The 27,395-nt window shown below is 34.6% G+C and overlaps 5 protein-coding genes across 5 annotated transcripts; 3 read left to right on the top strand and 2 right to left on the bottom strand.

Moving 5' to 3' along the window:
- Positions 1–307: 307 nt before the first annotated feature.
- LOC111777616 (glutamate receptor 3.7) lies at positions 308–5,224 on the bottom strand. Its single transcript, XM_087118724.1, is given in 7 exon segments — positions 308–671; positions 673–1,053; positions 1,143–1,552; positions 1,633–1,664; positions 1,767–2,044; positions 2,628–3,976; positions 4,911–5,224. Coding segments are annotated over 7 exon segments (2,739 nt in total). The 5' UTR covers positions 5,167–5,224; the 3' UTR covers positions 308–638.
- Positions 5,225–5,371: 147 nt separating this feature from the next.
- On the bottom strand, positions 5,372–8,430 carry LOC111777044 (high mobility group B protein 3-like; the record flags this gene model as incomplete). The annotated part of the gene is made up of 7 exons (XM_087118496.1): positions 5,372–5,899; positions 6,214–6,346; positions 7,408–7,467; positions 7,596–7,703; positions 7,831–7,911; positions 8,137–8,181; positions 8,329–8,430. Coding segments are annotated over 4 exons (336 nt in total), but the record flags the coding sequence as incomplete, so codon positions are not given.
- Positions 8,431–13,387: 4,957 nt separating this feature from the next.
- Positions 13,388–14,366, top strand: LOC147789094 (uncharacterized). The gene has a single exon (XM_087118406.1). It carries the CDS (start codon positions 13,592–13,594, stop codon positions 14,048–14,050), a length of 459 nt encoding a protein of 152 aa, XP_086974532.1. The 5' UTR covers positions 13,388–13,591; the 3' UTR covers positions 14,051–14,366.
- A 2,163-nt stretch (positions 14,367–16,529) lies between these two features.
- Positions 16,530–17,312, top strand: LOC111777660 (uncharacterized). Its single transcript, XM_023657363.2, has one exon. The coding sequence runs from the start codon at positions 16,671–16,673 to the stop codon at positions 17,058–17,060; it is 390 nt and encodes a 129-aa protein (XP_023513131.2). The 5' UTR covers positions 16,530–16,670; the 3' UTR covers positions 17,061–17,312.
- Positions 17,313–18,731: 1,419 nt separating this feature from the next.
- AXR1 (NAD(P)-binding Rossmann-fold superfamily protein) lies at positions 18,732–27,138 on the top strand. The gene is made up of 14 exons (XM_023657170.2): positions 18,732–18,891; positions 19,546–19,718; positions 20,075–20,238; positions 20,984–21,094; positions 21,604–21,683; positions 21,873–22,023; positions 22,099–22,192; positions 23,568–23,656; positions 24,620–24,693; positions 24,778–24,940; positions 25,463–25,548; positions 26,142–26,225; positions 26,307–26,487; positions 26,630–27,138. Exons 1-14 carry the CDS (start codon positions 18,854–18,856, stop codon positions 26,711–26,713), a joined length of 1,572 nt encoding a protein of 523 aa, XP_023512938.2. The 5' UTR covers positions 18,732–18,853; the 3' UTR covers positions 26,714–27,138.
- The last annotated feature ends 257 nt before the right edge of the window (positions 27,139–27,395 follow it).

Here is a 27,395-nt window from a genome sequence, read left to right as displayed (position 1 = left end):
ACGTTTTCATGATTATGTGGTCGTAATTCATTCATGAACACTTCATTTACTCATGAGCTACAAAGTTACACTTGCAAATGACAAAGAGATCTTAACTCAATTGTTTTATGATTTGATTTACATCGACCTGTTGAGGATTATTGGGAGAGGAGTCCCACATCAGCTAATTAAGGGGAAGATCATAGGTTTACAAGTAAGAAATACAAAACCCATTAGTACGAGGCCTTTTTGGAAAATCAAAAGCAACGCCATAAAAGCTTATGTTCAAAGTGGATAATATCATAACATTGTAGAGATTCGTGATTCCTAACACAACCAAAACCAATATTAGGTCTTAAATTTCACATCCATATCATAGTTCTAAAAATCCTAAGAACAGGGAGCGATGAAAATCCCCTGCTCGAATTTATCAAAGAAAAAATACATACAGAATCACTTGTAGCAATCATAAATATCATACTTGTCTCATCATACATAACTTGGCCATCCAAATATGGAAGTAAATAGAATCATAATGTTGCAATCTTATTAACATGAACACTAAATTATGGGTCACTTTGAAGCAATGGAACACCACAAAGAGCTATCAGGGGCTTACCTTCAAGCATTTTCAAACCACATCAAAGAGCGAGCTATCATTAAGCCTGATTCTGAGTATCATGCTTTCGAAAAAAGTCTCTTGATGGCTTCTTCCTTCTCATCAACGAAGTCGATAAACTTGTATACAACCTGAGTCCAGTTCGAGTTTGAATTTGATGACACTAATTCTGCATGAGACGATTCCTTCTGTTGTCGTATGTAGCGAGCGAATTGTCGAACTATGCGAAACAAAAATATAAAAAGACACACGAGTGAGAAGGCACCGCACAGCAGATATAGACCCCAGAAGCTAACCAAGTGAAGTTGGTTAGGCTCAGGTTTCCTTCTCCTCTCTCCAGGACAACCCATCTTGCAGAACCACTTCTCATGGATCTTCTGAAGTTTTCCATTCTCAGAAAGCTTTAGAATTGCAGTTGAAATGTCTACCGCAAGTGGAGATCCTCTCTGAAAAGCCTGGTTCAAAGCATAGCATTAACGAAGTGCAACAGTTCCATGAAAAGAGTTTAAGATTACCATAGCTCAAGCTAAAGAAGGCTACTCACAAATCCCCATCCACTCTTGGTGAATGGCTGTCCGATCATTCCGAAATCGTTCCTCCCTGATAAGAATAGTTCCATATATGGAAGTTCATCAATAATGGCCGCCACCCCTCCTCTCTTGAATGGCCCTTTGAGCAATGCTGATTCATATTCTTCTGGAGAACCTAGGGGTACGAGCCTCGATCGTGGAAGGTAAAGACTCTCGGTCAGATAGCTAAACGCGAACGATCCTACCTGGTACCCAATTGGTTGTTCCTTAGTAATCAAGTCCTCAAGTCCTTTAATGGGAGATGAAAGCTGCTGAACTGTAAGGATTGAAGTGAGACTGGCTGTGTAGCTTGACGTGATAACCATCAATAAGAAAAGCCACATCACCATTACCATACGTCCAAGTGGACTGATTGTAACTTCCTCTGTAATTTGAGATGTGAACTCAGAAATTTTCTCAAACATAGAGTATGAAAGAATCAGATGTAAAATAGAAATATCTTACGATTTGTTTTGAACAATGTTGAGAAGCTGAACCTGCAAGATGGAAATATTTCAGACATTATTCTGCATCCGTTACTGCAAGAGATTATCTTATTGATCTATAAGCTAACTGTCTTAGACACTGAGAGAACTTACAGTATAACTGTCACTAGCTGCCTCTTTGGTGGACCACGGAAATCATCATTTACTCGGTGCTCGAGAAGCCATATGACTGCTCCAATCATGAAGAAGGAGGCCGAGGTAACGCACCACATCTCGACTGTAAATGGTTTAAGGAACACCCAAGCATTCGACTTTGAATTTGTTATTGGAGCCACAATAACAAGACCAGTAGAAGCAAAAGGCTGAGAAAAATCCACAACCCTTGTGCGATTGGTTACAATTGCAATATCTCCAACAGCTGCATCAAATATCTGACACAAAGAAATGAGAAAGTAACAGCTTTGTGATAGGTTTTTGTCGGATAAAAAATAAATGTAATGTCTTCTTTGGGCTTTCCCTCAAGGTTGTAAAACGCATCTACTAGGGAGAGGTTTCCACACCCTTATAAGGAATGTTTCGTTCTCCTTTCCAACCGACGTGGGATCTTACAATTCACCTCCCTTGGGAGCCAGCGTCCTCACTAGCACACCGCCCGATGTCTAGCTCTGATACTATTTGTAATAGCCCAAGTCCACCACTAGCAAATATTGTCCTCTTTGAGCTTTCCCTTCCGGGCTTCCCCTTAAGTTTTTAAAACATGTCTGCTAGGGAGAGGTTTCCACACTCTTATAAAGAATGTTTCGTTTTCCTCCCCAACCAATGTGGGGATCTCACAGAAACACCCCGAGTCCATAAGTAGGTTACATCTGCATACAGAAAATAACAATACACTTGTTTTTCCTACAATACTTTCTTTTTAGTCTGTTTGCAAATCTAAACCACAATCCCAGATTGGATTTTTGCTCTTTAGGCACTCAGACATCAGAAAAGTAGATCATATAATGTTTTACTTACACCATTTGCAATGTTCTTCACAAGGTCATCATAGCTAGGATTGGAGTAGCCATTTCCAAAAGGTATAAATCTGTAAGGAACATCGTAGGGAACCAGCTTTCTTGCTTCATTGAACAGATCGATACAGTATCCTTGAATGTTTTTGTGGCTGCCATTGACTGCTGTAACAAATTCAATGAAACTTACTCTGCGTGGCACTCCAATTATTAATGGTCTTTCATTGTCTGCAATCACCCATCCACGCGGTCTTTCTGTCTTTCCACCAGGCCAGGTAACATTGCCAAGAGTCTGGTTCAGGTGGGTATAAGTAATTCGTTTCTGTTTCAGAGCTTCTGGGGATTGGATAGTAAAGCCTGTGCCATTGGACCAATAACCAACTCGACGCAATCCCGTCCGATCAATATTGATCACCTCATAGCCTCTACTGACAATGTTTCGATCTGAATTAAACTCAATCCGACCACTTAAACCAGTAAAGTTTGCCTGCAACAATATGCTCAAAAGAAGAGCACCATCATCAAATATTTTGAGCTTCCCCCAGGGCATTCTAGATGTATTTAAATCATGAAACTTGTTCTTCAATGAGAAGCTAATGCTCCTACCTCCATTTAGAAACTTATCGATCGCACGTGCAACTACTTGAATGGTATCATAGGCACTAAGAGCATGGACATTCATCGAAGAATTTCTCGAGTCTTCTGGCAGCATCTTCCTTAAACGAGACCATAATGTTGTTTTTTGGCTGGATTCAGGCGTATGTTGACGAAGTACAACCACTCCTTGAAGGATGTTTAGAGAGGTTTGGTGTACGGGCAGAATAGAATCTAAGGTAGAAGAAAGCCAATCTGTTGCCAGCCACACATAATCACTTGTCATCATATCAAGTTGATGGGCTATTTTGAAGATGCTTAATCTAGGATCAGGATTAACATGAACAACATAAACTCGAGGACCGAGCCACTTGGATTTATTGAGAATGTCTGTGATTTCACTGAGATTCAACTGAGAAGGTAAGGGTAGTTTGTAAGAAACTTTAAACATCTTCTTGTCAAGTTCATCCGTTAAAGTAGACATTCCATTTCTACCATAATCATCATCCACAAAGATAATGATCACTTCCTTCCACTCATAAAAGTCAATTAATTCTGCCATAGCAGTCATTTGATAGGCATCACTCTGAGTAGTCCGTAGGAAAAAGGGGAATTGGAGGGCAGATAAAGTTGGATCAGTGGCAGCGTATGAGATAAGTGGCACTTGGAGATGATTAGCAATCTGTAGAACCATATGAGCTACAACTGAAGATTGAGGCCCAACTATGGCTACTACGTCTTTCTCAAGAACCTGGAAAGCTGTTGCACAAGGGGCAGAAGTCAGAAAGTGTGACATAAATCACGTAGACATCAAGACACTTCAATAGAGAATGAAAAGTACAATATTAAACTTTAATATATTCAAAATAGCAGACAGCATCAAGAATGAAAGAGTTTAATTTTCATTCACATATGATGCATGTGAAATCCACATCGGTTGGGGAGGAGAATGAAACAATATTTATAAGGGTGTGCCTCCCTAGCATACACGTTTTAAAAAGCTTGAGAGAAAGCCCAAAGAGGACAATATCTGCTAGCGGTGAGCTTAGGCCATTACAAATGGTATCAGAGCTAGACACCGAGCGATGTGTCAGCGAGAAGACTAAGCCCCGAAGGGGGGTGGACACAAGGCAGTGTGCCAGCAAGGACACTAGGCCCCGGGGGGGTGAATTGGAGGGTCCCACGTCGATTGGAGAAGGGAACGGGTGCCAGCAAAAATGCTGGGCCCTGAAGGGAGGTGGATTGTGAGATCTCACATCGGTTGGGGAAGAGAACAAAACATTCTTTATAAGGGTGTGGAAACCACTCCCCAGTAGACGTGTTTTAAAAACTTTGAGGGGAAGCCCGAAAGGGAAAACCCAAAGAGGACAATATCAACTAGCGGTGGGCTTGGGCCATTACAATGCGAGTCTCGAGTAAAAGAGGGGTACATGAATGATTGTGACCATATTTGAATGAAAGCAATTCTAAAAATATGATAGTTAAGAAAAAATTGAAAAAATTGAAAGTTACTATCTACACAAATAAGATGCACATTCCATGCATTACATATTGAGTAATGAGGCATGGTAATATTATGATCATGCAATTTCATCCTAATAACAATCAAAGACATGATGTTGGGATAACACTAACAGAGCCATTTCCAAAATTTCTTACATACTATGAATGAAATATGTGTACAGAGATGTACCTCGAATAGAACCCAAGAGAACATTGCAATGTGTATCTGCCATGATCAAATTTAGCCTTGTTCCATTGAGAATGGAAGGATCTGCATTCACATCCGAAACTGCAGCTTCCATTGCCACCTTCGCCGCTCTTCCTATAATGGAATCAAAAGTGAAAACTGCACCAATGTTCACAACCGCGGGCCTTTGGCAACATGCAGAACCAGCAAGAAATACCCATATCGAACTAATCAGTGTAAGAACTAATAGGCTCTCCATGAGTTGACAATCTTAATCTACCGGAAGACTCAAAACTTAATGATTCAAGCTTTCAAGAGCTGGAGACAAGAGCTTTTGGTGATAACCAGGAAAACTTTAAATGAAGAGAGGGAGCTCAAGAACACAGAACACAGAAGAACAAGCATTCTACCTAAAAGTTTCAGTACAGAATTATCTACTAACAATTATTGTATAGAGCTCCTAATGAACATAAAATCGTTAATAGTAAACTGTGAGCAGAAAAAAGATGTAGGTCAGGAATAAGTACAAAGGAAGGCAAGAAGAACAAGTCATGGGGGATTGGCACGTCTTATCAGAGGGAATTATTCGAGTCCCATTGACAGTAAAAGAAACATGTCATCGTATCTTTATACGATAAGCAGAGCTAAAGAATGCTTTTACTCGGAGAGGATTCTTAGCCAAAACGAGACCCTGTTGCCAATTAATGCACGCATCCGATTTGACGCCCAAAAGCTGTTCAACAACATGGTGCTGGTTGCGCCGATGAGTCCATCAATCACTGTTGACCGATGCTTACAACTACGAGCAGCTCTCCGACAATGTTCACCAAACCACAACTGTTACGGAACAGACTAAACAACTGCAAGTTCATAGCGAGCTGACCCAAAGTTTCTCTCCCCTTACTGATTTCCTTGACAAAGCGGAGAATCGCTGAACCGTAGAGTTTTTTTCCTCGAGAGCCATTGAACCACACTTCAGTCACTGAATTGAACTGAAACAATATATTACATAGAATTATAAATTCGACATTGAAACGGAACCTTACAGTGATTCAAAGAAATAAGAATCACGAGACTTACAGAATCGCGAAGCAACAGTGGGAGGACCATTCGCATCGTTTCCAACTGGGTAAGAATGAATTGACTACACCAATCAATTTCTGGTTCGATAAGGAAAATGGGTTTCATAAACTTCTTTAAAAACACGAGTTGATTGTACAATTAAATAGAGGAAACTATGACAAGAAGGAAGAAAATGGTGATTAGAAACAAGTGAATCGACAGTCCGACACCACAGAATGCTTACCTCCATACCCTTCTTATTTTCTATTGCTTTTGGCGAGCTTTTAATAATGGCTTCTTCAAATCCATTGCTCTTCCTTAGCCAGGTCCACCTTCTCAGCTTCTGTAAGTTACTCCCTTCTGGCAAAGAACAAAATCTACACATAAACATGAAAATGATTGCAACATCGGTGGTTTAATTTAGTTTAAATCGCTGTTTAACTTTTACAAACATTTAAGCGCTTGCGAGTACAAAAGTAGAAGTCTACTTGAGAAATGGTAAAGATCGGACCTTTTTGTCTTATAACAAGATTCAAAAGTTCACTAGCGGCATTATAGTATGTAGCTAAAATGTTTCTCCTATTTGCAAATGTAGTACAGCTGCTAAGTTCTGCACATAGAGTAAAATATTTTAAATCTTTATCCACTCTGATTCTTCGTAAAATAACAAAAATTCTTCTTCAATTCTCTTCCGGCGAAAGCGCCACCATCTTCTTCAATTCTTTTTCCTATCCATTAGGCATAATGAGCCCATCCTCTCCCGTGTTTCGTTCCACCCTTGATCCTCCGGTGGATCCTGTTATCCTTTGATTACGTCTGCACCCCATTCCCCACGACAAAAGCTGACTACTCTCTCTGATTATTGTGTCAAATTTCGGTGGCTTTTAGAGTCGAGAATTTCTGTAGTTATATTTGATGTTTGGTTTGATAACTTCATTTGAATTTTAATTAATTTGCTAATTTAGCTTTGAAGATGAAATCAATTTCATCCCTTATTTTAAATTTAGAGTTTAATCTCATCCCCCCTCCTTCCACACACACACCACACACCGCACTCCATTATAGACTAGTATTTATTATAGTGCTCTTATCATTTTCTTCTCCATTATAGACTAGTATTTATTATAGTGCTCTTACTATTTTCTTTGTAATCTATTTAATGATTGTAAATGAAAATTTTCTCTATCAGACCGAGATTTTCTAAGTTTTAATACAGCACCACAAATAATCTTTTACAGAAATTTAAAACTAAATTTTGTTTCAAATCCACACATTTCTCAATTTACTCCAATCTTCCGAAGTATCCATACTTGGAATAACATATGTACCGAAAGAAATTACCGAGAGTTCTAGCATACTCTCGACTCCCTTTCTACTTGCTAGCTCTCGTCCAAATAACCATGAAACTTTTGTTTAAGAAAATAAGGAATTCTGTTACCTCCAAGGGACGGTGAAGTCCTGCAAATCTTGGCAGACGATGTAGAAAACCAAATATCTGCTGGCCGTAATGATAAAATCAACATCTATGGTATTTGAATCACTTGAAGAGGATATGCCGATGTACATTGTTTGGTGCTATAGCATACATGCTTCGGAGTATGAAATCTTTGGATAGGGAAACAATACCTAAGAGCTGGAGCTAGCTTCCTGCTCTGCGTCATCATGGACCTCAGAGGTTGATTTCTGCGATTCTGTTGGCATTTCAATTTCAGCTTCAGCGCCCGAACAGCATTTCTGTAAACCAGGAGATCTTAGTGAGAAGAGAGATAGGGACAATAGATAATAAATGGAACCATATGGTGGTGTTCAGACAAAGGGAAGCCGAAGGAGTGAAAGAAGAGATGGAGTGGGAACGCGTTACGAGATTCTTCTTGTATGCTTCAAGAGATATCTCATACTCTGCCTTCCTTCTCAAAGCTTTTTCCGCGTAAGGAGCTTTTTCCTGAGGAAGAAACACAAGTGCCCGCAGACTCGTATAGTCAATCCCTCTGATCTAGTAGCGAAGTGAGTACAGAGAGCAAAACATGAAACGATCTTCAAATAAAGTAGAACAACTAACCTCAAATCTTATACCTTAATCATTTGTTGTTAAGGTTGCTAATAATTATTTAGCCTCGAATGAGTTTTCAATGGAAATAGCATGAAAATAGGAGATTCAAAATCTTACAGCATCAGAGAGTGACTTCCATTTCTCACCGTCAGCTTTGTCAACCTGCAAAATAACAAAACACAGTTAACCACAAATAACAAATCTAGCCAACTCGAGAAGTCTTCTGATCCTCCACTCAGTCATATCTAAACATAAATGGAGGCATAAAAAGAAAGCAATGCTGATTAAAACAACAGTATAAGATCTCACTGCTGGACCAGCTTTTCCATCAGGAAACTTCTCCTTGAACGTCTTCCTGAATTCCTCCCAATCATTTGCCAAGTCAAGAATGGAAATCAGAACGGACCAATATAATTTAAGCTAGAATGTAAAGGAAGGTTTTCAAAATGAAGCAGACTCTTTAGAACACTAGAGTTAAATTATAAACTGTACTTACATGAAAATGAAGAAGACTGTAGCCGGAGTTTTGAAGCATTTTGATCTTTCTTCATTCCTTTGTTGCTTTTTGCGGATTTCATCTCAGATTTTTTCTGCTTCAGCATCCTTCGGAAAGCGGATCGATCATAAAATCATGTATGTATCAAAAAAAAAAAAAAAAAAAAAAAAAAAAAAGAAGGAGATGGCAAATTGGATAAAGACTTTTAGGAGTATACTCAATCTAGTGTAACAGCCAAAACGAGGGAAAATAGAGGAGCTAAAACACATAAAAATGAAATGATGTCAATAGAATAGTTCAGGTATTCAGAGAAATGAAGAAGCCATTGTGTATGAAAGCAAAACTAATAAAACTGATAAGAAGACAACGTAGACTGTGAAATTCAACTCAATAAGGAATGAACGAATAGGCGAAACATTACAAAAGAATTGAAAAACAAATTAGTCAGATAATTGGACGTACAGTACCTAGAAAGCAAAAGAACACAAAAAATGCAGAGATGAAGAGCATAGAATCGCTGTTGAAGAGAAACAGGGACACTAATCGTACAGGTGAAGATTGAACAGAAATTAAAAACTTACGTCGAAAATCAAAACATAGAATGTAAAACTTATTCAAGAAGAAAAGCAAAAACAAGAAGATCACAATCAGAGTGAATGAGGCGATTACTCTGCGTTGCGCTTCTCGTGAGTGACGACGGCGTTTCTCAGAGCTCTCGTGGTGGTTTTCAAGAATTAGGCAGACGCACAGAGAAAGAAATGAAGAGTGATAGAACGAAATTCCTTAAATTTGGCGGGAAATGAACGCGAGTACGCGCCATGGTCGTTGGTTATCAAGGTGCGGCGGCCGGCGAGTGAAACAAACTAGCGTCGCTTCCTTTTGTGCGAAAAAAGTGGATTTAAGAAAACAAAAGATAAAAATAATAATTATAATAAATTAGATTCAATTGTAACAAGTCCTCTAATTAAAATGTTTAATGGTAATAATAGTAATAATGCTAATAATTTGGAATGTTTTGGGCATCTTGCAATAATTAAACTATAGCATGATAACAACTTATATAATTAATAAAGGTGGTTTTCACCATTTTCCTTTATTTTATTTAATCTATAAAATTTCAAGGCATGGTTTGGGAAGGTTTATCGAGATCCACCTGACGATATTGTACTCTTTGGGCTTCCCCTCAAGGCTTTAAAAGGTTTTCACACGCTTATAAAGGGTGTTTTGCTCTCCTCCCCAACCAATGTGGGACATCACAATTCATCCCCTTCGGTGCCCAGCGTCCTCACTGGCACTCATTCCTTTCACCAATCGATATGGGACCGCCACCAAATTCACCCCCTTTGAGGCCAACGTTCTTACTGGCGCACCGCCTCGTGTCTACCCCACTTTGAGGAACAACGAGAAGGCTGGCACATTGTCCAGTGTCTAGCTCTAATACAATTTGTAACGACCCATATCCACAGCTAAAAAATATTGTTTTTTTTTGCGCTTTCCCTTCTGGGCTTCCCTCAAGGCTTTAAAATGCAGGTTAGGGGAAAGTTTTTACTCTAAATGGTGTTTTGTTCTCCTCCCCAACTAATAGAGGACAATCATATTTACATTGTTTCAGTTCTTTCTTTGGGAACGGCCGTTTTATTCCAACTTTGTATGAAAAATTATTTTACTCATTAATGTTACCTTTTTTTAATTATTTATTTAATCCAATTTTAAATTCGTGTTGAGTATTTTACCACTGTTTTTTACTATAATATCCAAACATTAAGTAAATATAAATTAAGATATGTGAGAGCATGTGAGTTCAATACATTTTTGTTTAATTATTAAAAAAAAATTAATGTTTGAGATTATACTATTTTGTTTATGCAAAAGTTGAAACAATAATCAAAACAAATTAAAAAATGAGTAGACTAAGGATATTTTTAGATAGCTCATTTATTATTATTTTCTTAAACAAAACAATTAGAATAATTAAAAGTAGAATAGATTAACTTGTTATTAATTTAAAATATCATTTATATTTATATCTACTTTGTTTGGGCAAAAAATTTCATTTATTTATTTATTTGAAGTTCAGAATGAGAATTGTCCATGAAAAATTCACTATTTCCTTTATTTATATATATATATATATATATATATATATACACATATATATATATATATTTATTTATTTTTTTTTTTTTTTTTTTGAGGATTGTTAGGAGTCCCACGTTCGCTAATTTAGAGAATGATTCTGAGTTTATAAGTAAAGGAATACATCTCATTGGTACGAGGCATTTTGGGAAGTCCAAATCAAAGCCATGAGAGCTTATGATGAAAGTGGACAATATCATATCATTGTGGAATACAATTGTAGAGAGTTGTGATTCCTAACATATATTTTATAAAAACAATAATAGATCATCTTCCATTTTCAATATAATTTATACTAAAAATGTAAATCGTTCTAATAATTTTAATACTGCAATATAGTCTTTTCATGTTTTAAATATATATATAAAGTGAGCTGGACAAGGTGGAGAATTGGCAGAGACGGAAATAGAGAATATAATTCAAGTCCCGTCTCCATTCCCATTTAGCTGATAAATAAATAAATAAATAAATAATTCCAATATGAATAGACAAACAATAATCAGCAATATTGAATAAAATTAAAATTACAGTGAAATATGTTTTTTTAAATTTCAAAAATTAAATAGACACTTTAATTTTTATAGTCCAAAAGCACTTTTTTTAAAAAATTTATTTTAATAGCTTTACTTATGTAAATGGGGTCATGAGAAACCAATCATATCCAAGTAGAAGACGTGGCTATCTCATAAGCATAAGCTGGATTCAAACTGCAGTCAATAAGACAACTCTAAATACAACACTTATTAAACTGATATTAATTATTAATTACACTATACGACAAAATAACATTATCAGAATACGCATAACCAAATTATATAATAAAGTTTTAAAATATCGATAATTCAATCACCAAAATATATATATATATACTATATATTAGAAAATAGATATTTTAATAAAATAATTGATAACTAAATTTCTTCTAAAAATAATATAAAATTTTAATTAATTTAGAAGGCGTGACAAAAACAACATTGAACAGACTTCTCGTAATATACATGTTATTTTTATGTATTTCATTCTGTCTATGACTTGAAGTCGCTGCTGTTATTTATTTAATTAAAAATAATAATCTCGTTTTTTTTTTTTTTTTTTTTTTGTTAAAAATATCTTAATTAGATAAAGCAATATATTAATTGTGTATTTAGGCGACGACGGCTTTCGAAAGCTATCTTTAGACAAGCGAGGCGTTCACATTCATGTGACAGCTTGATTATTAAGACAAGGAGTTGGAATTAATTAACAAAATACCATTACTTTGACTTAGGAGGAAAAGGGGTATTTTTGTAAATTAAGCAAAAGGAGTTCCCGGCGGCTGACGGGGTAAGGAGTATGCGTGGGGAGGCTGCCACCGCTAAATTATCGTTATCTGCCTATTTCAATAGCTGAATTAATAAAAATAATTCTAAATTTGTAATTTATCTAAATATAATAATAATACTTTTTTAAAATTTTAAAAACATATTTACCATTAATTTTAACATCTAAACTATTTTTTGTTATTTTTTCGTATTAAAATTAAATTATTAAATTTTTAATATTCGTTATAATCAGTGTTTCAATGTAAAAATATATATTTTTAATCAAATTTAATTAACTAATTAATTTATATAACAATATATTAAATATTATTAATTTTAATTTATGACAACATAATTTATTTTATAATATTTAAAAAATAAATATAGCTATTGAAATCGTCCATTCTATTTTAAACTAAAAGAATATTAACATCTTATAATTACACAACTTACATCGATTTGTGTTTAAGAATATGTTTGGTAAGTTTATCCTACGAATTATACACATGTTTTTTACTCGAGCTTATCTCCTCCACGAGTATTAAATTTTATATAAAAATTATTAATATACAATAATTATGGAATGATAATATAATTAATTTGGCTAATAATAACCGTCTTCAAATTCTAAATTTTTTAAAAAAAATTTATGGATCAACTAACTTCAAAATTAAATATACTTAATCAACTAATTTTTTTAAAAAAAATTAAAATTTGTAGAAACCTATTATCTACAAAATTAAATTTTAGAATATTTACAAATTTATTAATACTTAAATAAAATAATAATAATAAATAAAAGTTATGATAATTTAAGTGGGCCAATAGGGCCCAAACAGAAGAGCAGGGTGGTGTCCTGCTGGAATAGAGTTCACATTCACACCATATTTTCTGTGACAATTATTTATATTTTTCAGTCATGAGCCTCACAATGTAATGTATCCCATCACATTTTTCATATTCTATAACAATATATATATATATATATATATATATATATATATATATCAAAGTTTTATGTGTTATATAATTAAATTAAATAAAAAACAGTTGTAAAATCGTCGCTAAATTTAAGGCATAATGGCAGTATTAATCTTTTAAAAAAAATTGAATTACAATAAGGTTTGACCTATAATTAAGGTGTAATTAATTTGTGAATTTTGTAATGTTTAAGAGATTAATTACAATAATTAAGTTTAAGGAGTGATTAATCAATTTGAATGTTTCATGATTGTGACAAGAAAATTAAAATAAAATAAATGAAGTAATGTATGTAGACAGGTGGTCCTAATGGATTGTGATAAATATAAAATAACTGAATTTAATTATGCTCTTAACACATGGGGAGTTATTTAAAAAGTTGATTAGGAAGTACTTGAATTAAATGAGAAGCCAAACAGTCCAAATTCGGGGGGCCGTTGGAGTGCACGATATAAGGGAGGGGGGCGTTGCGTTTGTGATCTTGTTTTTTTTATCTCAGTTAACGCGGCGCAACAAACGCTCTCTCATGTGCCTTTACGCTACGTCTCTCTGTCTCTCGCTCAATCTATAAAATCATTTGCGTCCGTTTTTGCTCTCTGAAATCTCTGCTTTGCAGAACAGAGGCGCAGATTCAGTGAAGAATTCGGTTTCCGTTGCTATGGGGAATAGCTGTTTTAAAAGCAATAAAGTTATGGCGCAAGATGAATCTTGTTTGGCTTTGTCTAATTCGCCTCCTGTGGAAGCTAAGAAAGTAGAGGAGAAACTGGTGGCCGGATCGGCTATGGCGAAGCCGAAGACGGCAGAGGAGAGAAGCGGTGCGTCTGCTGGTAAGAAGGTAGTGAGGTTTAAGCTACAAGAAGAAGACGAAAACTCCGGTGGAAGTGGTGGAGATGGAGACAGAGCCGGAGTATTGAGGATTAAAGTGGTGATGTCTCAGAGAGAGTTGAAGCAGATACTGAAGGAAAAAGAGAACAGTTCACGTTCGTTGGAGGAATTGATTGCTGAATTTAAGGTGAAAGGCAGAACGACGGTTTCAGATGCGAGAATCGATGAAGTTGAGGATGAAAATGGAAGCAGGAGGCCGGCTTTGGAATGTATTCCTGAAGGTCTCCACTAAAATCTCTCTCTCTCTCTCTCTCTCTCTCTCTCTCTCTCTCTCTCTCTCTCTCTCTCTCTCTTAACGCAATCTGAAATATTACTGTGGTGTGTTATTTGATCACCAAAACTATTATATCTGTGTGTGATTCGAAGTCGAGTCGTGTTCTTGAAGTTGTTGTGTTCGATTCTGTTCATAGTATATGAAGAACAGTATAGGATGTATATCAAGTAATTTTTGTAATCATAGTGACATTTTTAGATGGATTATCAGATCGATGTATGGTTTTTCCCCTTCTTGTATCAAAGTATTAGAACTTCTTATTCTGAGTTTGAAATTGGTACATATTCTCCTCTCTTTTACACCTATTATAATGATTTTTTATCCACAGAAACGAATTAGAACAGTGCATAAAGTCTTGCAGATTAGCGAATCAAATCCAAAATTTGATAGATCATAATCACTAAAAGTTAATGTGGCCAGGCGCAAGGATGTGAACAGGAACGAACTGTTCAACTGTAAAGCTACCTTAATCTGCAAGATATTTCACAACAAATTATTGAGTGTTCTTCGTTCTTTTCCTTTTTGCCAAACTAATTAGCTTTTTCTCTCCCTTTTATCTTTCGTGAGAAATCATCCTTGCCAAATCAATTAACCTTTATTCTCTGCTCGTGATCTTTAATTGTTTTTCTTTTAATTTAGTTTCATTCTTAGAGTTTTGAATTTCATTTTAATTTTGCTGTCTCATGAAATTAGATTCTTACTATTGGATGATGGAAGTGTAAAATAATACTCTCTCTGTTGGGATGAGACAATGTGGGGACAAAGAATACTCTCTCCATTAGAATGAGCATTTTGGGGAAGCCCAAAAAAAAAATCATGAGAGATTACACTCTAAAGTGGACAATATCGAGCTTACACTCATACCGGACAATGTCATATGATCGTGGAGAGTCAAAGTGCTTACAAGGTGGACAATATCATGTGGAGAATCAAAGTGCTTATACTCAAAGTGGACAATATTATATGATCGTGGAGAGTCAAAGTGGACAATGTCATATGATCGTGGAGAGTCGTGTTCATCTCATCTAACACCTACATTTCAAAAAAATATTTATGATATTTATGGTTTGTTTCTTTAAAAAAAAATATAATTATTATTTCAAATGTTATAATACCACTTTTAGCCTTGGTCTATCATGAGTGGGATCATTCAATAGAATGGATATATTGGTCATTTCAACGACTTTTTAACACTTATTATCCATCACACACGTATAATAATTAACTTTATATAATTATTTAAGCGAAAATAATGTTGGGTGATTTATAATTTGAGTTCAAAGTAATTGAAAAACAAAATTCAAATATTAAAATAAAATGTAATATATTGTTTCTAGCATACAATTAACGAGGACGTGACTGATAATTTAAGGAAACAAAAAAAAAATTGTAATTATTATTATTATAATAAAGATCGTAATCTTTTTTTATTATATATAATTGTTTGTAATCTTTTTAAAAAGGTATGATATCTTTAGTAAATTTGAAGTATATGGCCATAATAAATGACATAATTTTAGCATAATATATATACAACCACCCTTTTAAAATATGGGATATGAGCATAATAAATGTCTCGCAAACAACGGATTTATTCGGTATTTATTTATTTATTACTTCCTTTTAATTATTTAAAAAATGCACTATTGCATAAATATATATAATTGCTAATTGTTAAATAGAGTGAGAAAAAAAATTAATACCATTTGAATTTTCAAAATATTTAGCAATAATGCATTTTAATATAGTGAATGAATCTTATATTGCATTTTTATACCATTTTTCACATAAATTCAGATGAATATTGGATAAATAAATATTAATAGCAAAATATAGTGAATGAATCTTATTAAATTGAGTAATATTTATGACAAAAATTAAAAAACGATACCTATTTTTTTTAAAATGTTTAACGCTCTTTATTTACTTAAATAAATACTTTAAAAAGTTATTTAAGAGGGCCGTGTCGATGTAGATGTCGTTGGATGGTAATTAAAAAATTTGCATGCTCTCAATTACCCTTAAATATAAAATTTGAAGTATCTCATAAATATTTAAATAAGTAAAATTACATGATGATGACTTATCGTTTACGTTATAAAAAATTAATAGATGTCGTAGATATTAATTTGAATATAAATTAAATTTATCATATTAAAAAATATATTTGTCATATAAATTGATATTTTTAAATTACTAATTCAAAATTTATTATAATTATTCCAAAATATAATATATTTATTACAAAATTTTGATATTTTAAAATTACAAAATCAAAAGTCAAATTTTACGTAGAGTAAAAATATAAAAAAAGGCTCTTTTACCTTGTTTTACTAACGAAAACGGTAAAAAAATAAAAATAAAAATAAAAATAAAAATCATAAGATCACGTGACTAAATACAGCCCACCCACGCCCTACAAATTCAAAACGGAGGCCGCCGTTTCGCACACTCAATTTCCCTCCACTGGGTTCCCGCTTCTCTCTCTCTCAGGCCTGGAACTGCAACAGCCATTAAACCCTAACTGTTCTTCGATCTCGCTCACTCCCCTTCCATTGATCGACGCCGATTCAGAATCATGAATCGCAGGGTTCAATTCTCGCACAAACAACGTGCAAATAGCACGGAGCAATTCCACAAGTACTTGAAGCCCGGTGCCCTGGCGAAGATGCGAGACTCGCGAATCAGCGCCAGATCGTACCGATACAACTCGCTTTCTCAGATCTATCTCCGCCGTACTGCTTCTCTGGAGTCGTCTCCACTTTCCGCTATCGGTCAATCGGAGATTGACGTGGATGATTTCCCTTCTTTGGCTGGAAGGGTTTACGGTCCCTTATGCCTCAAGAGGAAGAAGTTCGCGGGAATTAAGTCTACGTGGTTCCCGAGCCCTAATTTGCAGACTCCAACTACCGATTTAACTGGAGAGCCGATTATTGATGCGTTTAATAGCGATGTTGCTGCGCATTGAGTATAGATTTTCATATTACAGTGAATTAACGCTTTGTTTTTCTGTTGTTCTGTATGTAGATTGTCATCGACTGGGTGGTGTGGTCTGTTTCTTTCAATTTTATTATAGGTATAATTCTTTTCAAGGGTCTGGGTATGAATAATTACAGTGGAAAGTTTTATTATGACACATGGAACCTATTTGGAATTGATCTTGTTTCATCCAAACCGGTTTCCGATTGTATTACTCTGACTATTAAGCATCGGTTTTATAGATATGCATGTTCCCATGGGTGATCAATTTTATTTGAAACTGAAGTGGGTTCAATTAAGGAAGTGATTGATGAGTTCTTGTTCTTGTTTCATTATATAGTCAGCACAACAAGGTTTAATTTCGTTTTCGTTTGTGCTATTTTAGAAGGTAATACTTGAGACATTAAGGTAAAGATGGAGTTACATGTAGTGGATTTTAAATGCTCATCTTTATTTGGGTTATACTTCATACTTTTTGCTCATAATTGTTCTTTATCTCACATTTCTGATGATATTGTTGTCGGTTAACTTGAATTGCTGCAATGCCATTTCTCTTGATATGTAAATGATCGAGTTTGGTCATTTGGCCATTCTTTACTGATGCTGTTTTGCATATTACGACTCTGAACAACACTATACCTGTATTAAACTCTATCTCTAACGCTTTCAGTTTATTAGGGGTGGACATCGAAGCACAGCACGGAAAGGGTAAGTAATGACTTAATTAATCGAGTTATATTTATATCGACGATCTATCTTTAACATCTTTGTAATTTCGCTTTGGATGATCATTTCAATTTTTGCAAATATTGTACTTGCTATTCTAGGCTAATGTTTGATGAATTGGTGAATGGTCGGTTCATTACCTACATGTTCAATAACTTTTGAGATAAGTAATTTATACTTTATTTGTTGAACTATACTTGATATCTTTTTTAATTAATCGATTTATTTAACATAAATGTTAATGAATTCCCAACTTCCCAATTTTTTTTTTTTTATCGTCTTAATAATTAATTGATTTATTTGATATAAATGTTAATTTTTGTTAATTTTATATCTAATGGAATCTAAAAATCTTAATTTTGTGTTGTAAATGAGTTTTTAAAAATCTCAAACGTTGTAAACTAAATTTGAAGCTTTAAAAGTATGAAAGACCAAATAAAGAGAAGTTAAATTTGTAATTTAATCTACTATTTTTTTAGATATTAAATAATAAAAACAAAGTGAAAAACAACATTTCTATATGGATTTTTTAAAAGACTTATAATATATTATATTTTAAACTTAATATTTATTTTATAGTCATTTGAATTTTGTTTTTAAATTTATCTTACAAACAATAATTGTATTTAACACAATAATTTCAATATAAATCGCATATCACGTACACATCGTTCAACTCACCGGATATTAGGTGACTTTTAGACTCCAATTTTAGAGTTTCTCTTTATAAAACTACTCTAATTAATTAATATATATATTTTTTAAAAATACATTATTCTTAAAATTTGCCAATGGGCAAATAAAAAAAAAAAATCGTGATAAATAAATAGGAGAAAAGGAATTAGCAATAGTTCATTGGAAACGACGACGTATAGAGTCCTCGTCGTCCTCCGTATTTGTTCCCCTTGTTTTATTTCGTTTATATTAAATAATAAAAAAATAAATTCAGTCTTCACTGCGTCGTTCCCACGCAAATTCAGAAAGCTCATTGACACTTCAGACAGAGGAACAAGACTTGAACAAGAGAGGGAGAACAGAGCGCGCGAAGCAGAGAAAATGGCGGAGCCCAAAGTAAAATACGATCGCCAACTCAGGTCCTCCTCATTCCCTCTCTCACACCTTCTTCATTCCTCAATCTTCAACTCTTCTTCGTATTTCGATTCTTTGCCTCTATCTTCTTGCTCCGTTTTTTGCCCTAACTCTGTACCAGTAGCATACTCCACCTTCAAGTTGTCTGTACTTCTTCTCTCGCTAATTTATCTTTAGGTTTATCTGTTTTTTCGTCCAGTGAAAGAAAAGAAGCGCAAATGTTTATGAACTAATCCGCATTTGGCGCAAACAAAGTTCGCGCACTTCTTAGTTTCTTGGTGTCCTCGTTACCCAGCAGCTGTTCCCGCTATGATTAACCATTGACATTTTTTTTCTTTATAGGAATTGCTGGAATTTTCGTGATTGCATATATATATATATATATATATATTTTCTTTTATTGTAACTATATATTGCCCGACGATATATAGTTTGTCGGTAAGTTTACAAGTAATGAATTTACATCGGAGCTTAGGTTTTACCCACATCATTGCGGCAACCTAGTTCTTGTAGTATTATCTCTATGGAGAAATGGGTTACCTAGAGTGTTTCTTTCTTTCTTTTTGGGTCAAATTTATCATTTAGCAAACTTGTTCGACTAAATTTAATCATCTTTATTACCTTTATGTTCTGAAAGCTTTTATCCCGTGATATCGTAGGATCTGGGGTGAACAAGGGCAGGCAGCCCTTGAAAAAGCGAGTATATGCCTTCTCAATTGCGGGCCTACTGGTTCCGAGACATTGAAAAATCTAGTACTTGGAGGGATTGGAAGCATCACTATAGTTGACGGTACCAAGATAGAAGAGGGCGACCTTGGCAACAACTTCATGGGTAAGTAAGTTATATGTCACTGTTGCTTTTGGTAATGGAGCCCGATTTGTAATTGGCAATTGCCTATGGACCTACGAATGATATTTTCTCATAATTTAACTTGAAATTTGAAGTTAAATTGATTATTGGGGAGGACTATCAATTAGAATTCTGGAATTGCCTTTCCATAATAATCTTTTGAAAAATCATTCCGTCAACAATAAAATGAATCTTCTTTCCAATCTGCTGTCCGTATGTACTAAAATAATCTACTTCAATACTAATCAATACTTTTGAGCTATAACTACTTCTGTAAGGAAAGAAAAACATGGTTTATCAACTAAACCTTATCTTGTTTTGTGTGATTATTTTTCTAGTGGATGAATCTAGTATTGGACAGTCAAAGGCAAAGTGTGTATGTGCATTTCTTCAAGAACTAAATGATGCTGTGAAAGCTAAGTTTATAGAAGAGTGTCCGGAGGCATTAATTGAAACAAGGCCATCATTCTTTTCACAGTTTACATTAGTAGTTGCCACACAGGTACTGTGATATACATGCTTAGTTCAATTGATGTTGCTCCTCTTTGCTGAAATTCTTGGTTTTTCTCTTGCCTGTCATCTCTTATATCATGTCCTTTGTGCAATTGTTTTCGCATCACTTGGATTGTGTCGTATTCTTTTTAGTTGCATTTGTAAATTTATTATTATTTATAAGAAACTAAAAAGTTTCAAGGAGTGAATAATTTTTGAAAGTTTTGGAAGAGGCACACTGAAAAACTGCATGAACCTTGATTAGCTCAAAGCTTTCTTCCCAAGGGTAAGTTTTTCCATAAGAGATGCTTTTCTTACTCTCATACCAAATTCCTCGAGTCATAGATTTAACAATGTTACTCAAAGGGTTCTTGTTGGGAGATATTTTTAGCCCTGAAAATTAGTAACCTTAGGAACATATAACAAATTCAAGCCTGTACGGTGGATGCTTTTTGGTTAAATCTCTTATTAGCAAATTGATGGTTGGTAAAAAGGTTAAAGTTTCTTTTTGTGTAGTTGGCATGCTTAGAAAGCCTCAACAATAGCGGAAAGTGCACAAACTCCAATTTTCTGTTCTTGGTTTTGTTAAATAGTGAGTTTTTTCTTTGGTTACTAGTTTTCTGTAATTTGTCATGGTATGGCAAATTTTTTTTCTAAGGTTTTGTTGGAAAGAAAGTCGTATTTGGACACTTTGAATTGCCCTTTTAATGGACACTTTGAATTTCCCTTTTAATGGACACTTTGAATTTATTCAGTTGGTTGAAGAATGGATTGTGAAGCTAGATAAAATCTGTAGGAACGCAAATGTTATATTGGTCGTTGCACGCTCCTACGGCCTCACTGGGCTTGTCAGAATCAGTTTAAAGGTAAAGTATTGCTAATGCTACTTCAATTACCCAATTCAAAGAAATAATCATGTGGTATGTATAGAAGGGTTCAAAGTATTTATATTACCATTTCTGGGGAAAAAATGCCTGACACATGATATTTGACTAATCTGGATCCTTTACTAGCCCTTATTAAACTTGTACTTCTCAATTATCATGTATATTTACCTGAATTCCGGCTTAATATCAAATAACTAGATGTGATGCTTAGCTTGAACTTGGAGAAATAGAGGCTCGTGATTAAAAGCGTTTGCAGGTTGAAATGGTAAATTGCTGACGTAAAACAGCTTAACTGTCACTTCTTTCAGTCCCATATCTAAGCTACTGAATGTCTAATGGGGTCTTGTCTGTCACAAATATTTCAATATGGTTCACTTGCACAAACAGTTTTAATGTTTTAAATAAGTGTTTACTACATGGTTTCAAAAGATAAAATATTGTATATAGTCAAGGGCGCTAAAATAAGATATTTTATCCATGTATATCAGGAGCATACTGTCATTGAGTCAAAGCCCGATCATTTTCTGGATGATCTTCGGTTAAATAACCCATGGCCAGAGCTGAGGAGGTAGAGTTTTTAGTCAACATCCTTTCCATCTTTTTAATAGGATGGATTTCATATGTCAATATTGTCTGTTTGCATTTGTTTTTGGTCTATCTAAGCTGTGAAGTTTACTATTAAGCACAATCACTGATTGGAGAACATAGACGTTTCATTCTTTCAAATTTTGATATACCATGTACTCACTCTTGACAGGTTTTCTGAAACTATTGATCTCAATATTCCTGACCCTGTTGCACACAAACACACTCCATATGTTGTTATTCTTGTCAAGATGGCTGAAGAGTGGGCCAAAAGCCACGGTGGCAGTTTACCATCAAGCAGAGAAGAGAAGAAAGAATTCAAGGTTGCCTTTTATTTGCCTTTTTGCAATCAGTAACATGTGATAGTCACTAAAATTGTGGGCTCTTGGACAATGCAGGATCTCCTCAAAGCCAAGATGATTGCAATGGATGAAGATAACTACAGAGAAGCTATTGAAGCTTCGTTCAAAGTCTTTGCTCCGCATGGAATCAGTAAGCGGGCATTTTTTAAAAACATTTAGACTAATTGATCTAGGAACACAAACCTGCTGTTGATCTTAGATATTGATTTGTGAAAGCTGTTCTATCAGTTACTTGTTTCGTAGTCTTCCCTTTTGGAGTTGTCTCATTTTGTTGAAATTTCATCTATTTTCTTCAAAGCAGTGCCTAGAAGGGTCCTCTTCCCTGAAGAAGAAATTTTGTTGGAGCTAATTTTTTAGGACCTCATAAGCTCTAGGTCTAGATGGGTTATTTGCTGAATTGTTTGAAAGATGTTGGAGTACTTGCAAGCATGATATTATGGAGAATGGAGATGGTCCATGATTGTTTGAGAGCGGTGGCATTCTTGACATTCTCAATGGAATTATCAATTGTGCCCATACCATAGTAGGTTGGTTCTGAGGTCCTCGACTTCAATCCCTTAACCTCACTAGCTTGGAGATTGAAAGAAAAACAACCTAAAATAATTATCACATCACAAGACTGGAGATTGAAAAAAAAAGATGACCTAAAAGAATAAAAAGAAAACAGATTAACTAAACCCTGCCAGACACAACCTATACTCCAAACACAAGTTTCAGAAGCCCAACCAACCCTGCATCCCAAACGCGGGTTTCTGAAACCTTAGGATTTTTTATTCCCGCCAATCAACCCATTGGTTTCAGGACAATATCTAGAAGGATCCTCACGTGGTTCTGTCTCTAGATTGATCTACCAGGTGCCAAAAAGTGTCGCACACCGTTTCTCCTTTTTCCTGTTTTCTTGCAAAAATCTGGGGGAAAAACCTTTCATTCCTTTCATTGGTTCACATCTATTCCAACTAATATCAACACCATGTTCTCGGAATCTTTTCTTTTAAAAAAGGAAAGGAAGTTCTTGTGCATTTTGAGAGACTCTTTTAAGCTTCTTACAGTAGAATATTCAAAATATTAGAACATCTTTTCAGGTTATTGATTACTGCCCTTACTCGAGTTCCATCATCTGGTTTGTATTTATAGCTAAACTCTTGTGTCAATTGAAAGTTGGAAGTTAAAAAAAAAAGAAAGAAAAAGATCTTTTTGGAAGTTGGTGCTGCTAGTTTAATTTCTCTAGCTCTTCTGAAAGTTAGTTTTCACTTAACGTGGTCCAACTATTTCTGAATGTCATGGAAAGGATTGTGGAGTATCACCTCTTGTTGTACATGGTAGTTGAACGTATAACGTCTTGAGACTGCCTACAGTTTTAATGAGATTAGAATTGTCGATTGGAGTGTCTGATGGCGTATTTTAAGGTTTTTGTTCAAATCAATTTTTTTAGTTCCTAAAAGGTGACAGATCTACTTAGTGTCTAGAAATATGAGCACCATTATTTATCATTTTCTTCATATCAGGTCCAGATCTGAAACAGATAGTTGATGATAGCTGTGCTGAAGTTGATTCTAATTCATCAGATTTTTGGATATTAGTGGCTGCTTTGAAGGTTACTGAAACTTTTTCACTACTACTTTAGCTCTGTATCTCCAACAATTGACAATTTCTTTTTAGGTGTTATTTCGAGTTATGACAATCAGACTTATATAGTACTTGAGGTTCTTAGAAATGACCAGTCACCACCATCTTGCTTAACTATCACATTCTTCTAATTCATATGATGGCTGGATATTTAATTGATTTGTTGCATGTATATTGCTTGATCTATTCTTAACAATCCTTAGATTGGAGGATCTGCTTGTGGATTTACATGTTTGTTCTCATTATTCCTTTTGAGGGATCAGGAAATGCAAGTGTGATTCACTTGAATTAACATACTTAAATTACCGTAGTAAATTTAACTTCGCTTCTGATTCATTGTTTTATTTTATAATAGCTAAATATCTACGGATTCATGTGGTTTAAATCAATCAATTCTTAAGTAATTCATGCATTACATATGATTCTGTTTAATCATCCAAAATTTCAAAATATATTGTTAAAGAAGTAATTTTGCGATTGACATTATTAATTTATAGCAAATTTATATATTATTATTATTATACCGAACTAAAGACTTAATATTTATTGATTTTAGTAATATCGCCAATAATAATTAATACCTTAATAGTTATTTTTTTTATTGATTAGAAAATTGTATGGAACAATGTGTTAAAATATATTGTATTGCTGTTACTGCTATTCTTCTCTTTGGTATAGAATGAAATCATTTTGGATTGAAAGTTGAAAAGACCTCGAGTATCTTTTAAAATTTGGCTGTTTAACCATTATTATTTTGACCCCTGACCTTCGTCTCACCCTCTCTCCTCTATTTTCATCTATCTGTTCATTAACGCAAGTATTGATTTGGAAATTCTAACAATATCGTAAGCATTACTTCCAAAGTTGTGGCCTGAACTTGATGTAGTTGTACTCCATTTTTCTTTAAAATGTTTCTTTAATTTCTCTGCAGGAGTTCATAGCGAATGAAGGAGGTGGTGAGGCACCCATGGAAGGATCAATACCAGATATGACATCTTCAACTGAGTGAGTGTCTCAATTTTCTAGAAAATACCATGAAATTTAACTAACTTATTTATTGACTGAAGGGCTGGATTCTGCCTTTTGTAGGCACTATGTTAATTTGCAAAACATCTATCAAGCTAAGGCCGAGGCTGACTTCATGCTAATAGAGGAAAGAGCAAGGAACATTTTGAAAAAAATTGGCAGAGATCCAAATAGCATCTCTAAAGCGACAATCAAAAGCTTCTGTAAAAATGCAAGAAAGCTGAAAGTATGCTCTACTATGATCATTGTCATAATACTTATTATTCTTTTTGTACAATCTGCTGGTATCCCAAGTTGATAGGACAGGAGCCTTCTAATTTAATCCTGTCATTCTCCATGATATTCTAAGAATCTTCCTTTAAAGAGCCTAATTATGATTTAGCCATCATGACGTATGTGGTCAGAGCTTTTTAAGTTTTTCCTAGGAGTTCTGGATGTATCACAGGACAGATTTCCTCTCTGTCTAAATGGTTCTCTATCTTGTTTAATAATTTTTTAGTTTCTTGATAAATTAAAGAACTACCTATCAGGAATCCACCAATGTATTTTGAATTCACCTTCGCATGTACAAAGCTCCCTTTGCTCAGATAAATGTAGTGTGATATGATTGTGTAGTGCATAATGGCTGAATATGTTGCTCTCAAAAACTTTATTCTACTTCAACTGAGGCATTTGTGTGGATGCATGCCTACAAATTCGTGCATATACCGTTTTATTTTTTCTAATGGATTATGGGAAATTTTTGTAGGTTTGCAGATATCGTTCACTTGAGGATGAGTTCAATTCTCCTATCTTCGCTGAGCTACAGAAGTATCTAACTGACGAGGATTTCAGGTTACACTAAATTAGTCAACGTGCTTCTTACTTTGTTTTCTGATGTTACATTTTTACTTTATTCAGTGCAATGATGAATGGACGATATCATATAATTTCATTTGTATTAAAATACGATGTTCTTAGAAATCCTTTCTTTGGTATTTTTAATAGCAATAAATAAATAAATAGATTTAATTACTTATTGGCGTAAAATCTATTTATTATCAATCTTAAATGTGGACAATAATGTTACATCTCTGTTTTTTTATACAAGTATTTGCCCTTTCAACATCTTTGTGCCGATTTTGGTATGTTTCTTTTCAGTAGCTAAATTTCTTTCAGGCAACCAGTTTTACCAGGGAGAGTTGTTTGCTTACTATTTTATTATCTATTTATGCATCCAATATTATTGCAATCAATTTATCATTATTATTTTTTTGGGTAAGTGCGCTTTCATTGAGAAAACCGATTTTTGTTGCTACATGGTAGTTGGGTTCGTTTCTCTGCATTTGTTTACCGAAGATCTTGGAACTTCTCTTCAACTGAATAAGTATATATATTAAAAAATAAGTAATCTCTACTCTATTTGACATTTATTTCTCTTCTTCCAGCGTGGCAGTTGGATTTTATATTCTGCTTCGAGCTGTTGATCGTTTTGCTGCCAATTACAACAGTTTTCCCGGGCAATTTGATGGGTAGTGTCTGATGCTGTTTTGTATGGGATATGTGTTTCTTTAATAATGATGTAGACTTTTAACTAATTGATGCTCTTGCAGTGGGATTGACGAGGACATATCTCGATTGAAAACTACTGCCGTTGGCCTACTCAGTGACTTGGGTTGCAATGGCTTGACTTTATCAGAGGATCTCATTAATGAGATGTGCCGATTCGGTGCGGCAGAGCTCCATGCAGTCGCTGCTTTCATTGGTGGAATTGCATCACAAGAAGTAATCAAGGTAAAGTTAATACTTTCTGGGCCTTTTTTTTTTCCCCCTTTCATCTATCATTTGATATTTTACCCCCTACCTAAAGTGACATTTGCATGAAAGCTTCGATCTCCTAGAATGACGTATTAAAAAGGTTCTCTTTTTTCTTCAGCTAATCACCCGACAGTTTGTACCCATGTCTGGAACTTTCGTATTCAATGGCATCGATCACAAGTCGCAGTTATTATCGCTCTAGTGACTTTTAGACCCATACCTTAAGTTCTACTGGATTTCGATTTCCCAGATTCGCCTCGCTTCGATTCTTATTGGCAGACCAGGCATTTTCCCTGGAGGAGAAAGCGCTTACTTCTTTGTTGGAGCTATGGTATGGTACACATTGCATGATTCTATACTTCGGTATGCAATTACCTTATTAGATCGAATTTTTGGCATAATTTTTCAGAATATCAGAATATCATCGGTAGAACAAAAAAGGGTTACAGGAAAGTTTCCAATGCCTATAACCTTCAATCCTACGAGAGTAGTATGCCTCTTGAATTTGCCTCCTCTCCTGAGTCTCTTGAATCACTTTGGGTCTCAAAAATATTATCATTATGATCGTATATGGGGAATTACTGACTTCGGAAAATAGATTATTGTTCTTTTGTTTTTGCCTTTTAATCTTTCTTCCCTTGTTACACTTGCACCTACCAGTGTGCATTGGGTATTAAATATTTTATATTTTGATTGAACGTATTGCCTTTTTTATTTTAAAATATAGCCACTTTTAAATCCCCACTAGTAAGCCACTTTTAACTCATAATATCGATATGAGATATGAGTATATATAGTTGATGTGTTTCGAGGATGGTGGGTAGATGGAATATTTAGGATTATTGGGAGTGAGTCCCACGTTCCCTAATTTAGGGAATGATCAT

Source organism: Cucurbita pepo, chromosome 16 (assembly GCF_057944985.1).
Source record: "Cucurbita pepo subsp. pepo isolate OVF chromosome 16, ASM5794498v1, whole genome shotgun sequence".
In the NCBI taxonomy this organism is placed as follows: Eukaryota; Viridiplantae; Streptophyta; class Magnoliopsida; order Cucurbitales; family Cucurbitaceae; genus Cucurbita; species Cucurbita pepo.
The sequence above is the reverse complement of the archived record's forward strand: the minus strand, read 5'-3'. Positions and strand labels throughout refer to the sequence as shown.

What these genes read in the sequence shown, in the direction of transcription:
- LOC147789094 (XM_087118406.1), top strand. Translation starts at nt 13,592, where the DNA reads ATGGGGAATAGCTGTTTTAAAAGCAATAAAGTTATGGCGCAAGATGAA.
- AXR1 (XM_023657170.2), top strand. Translation starts at nt 18,854, where the DNA reads ATGGCGGAGCCCAAAGTAAAATACGATCGCCAACTCAG. An exon ending in GATATGACATCTTCAACTGA is followed by an intron (nt 24,694 to 24,777) that starts GTGAGTGTCTCA and finishes TGCCTTTTGTAG; the next exon opens with GCACTATGTTAATTTGCAAA. An exon ending in CTAACTGACGAGGATTTCAG is followed by an intron (nt 25,549 to 26,141) that starts GTTACACTAAAT and finishes CTCTTCTTCCAG; the next exon opens with CGTGGCAGTTGGATTTTATA.
- LOC111777660 (XM_023657363.2), top strand. Translation starts at nt 16,671, where the DNA reads ATGAATCGCAGGGTTCAATTCTCGCACAAACAACGTGCAAATAGCACG.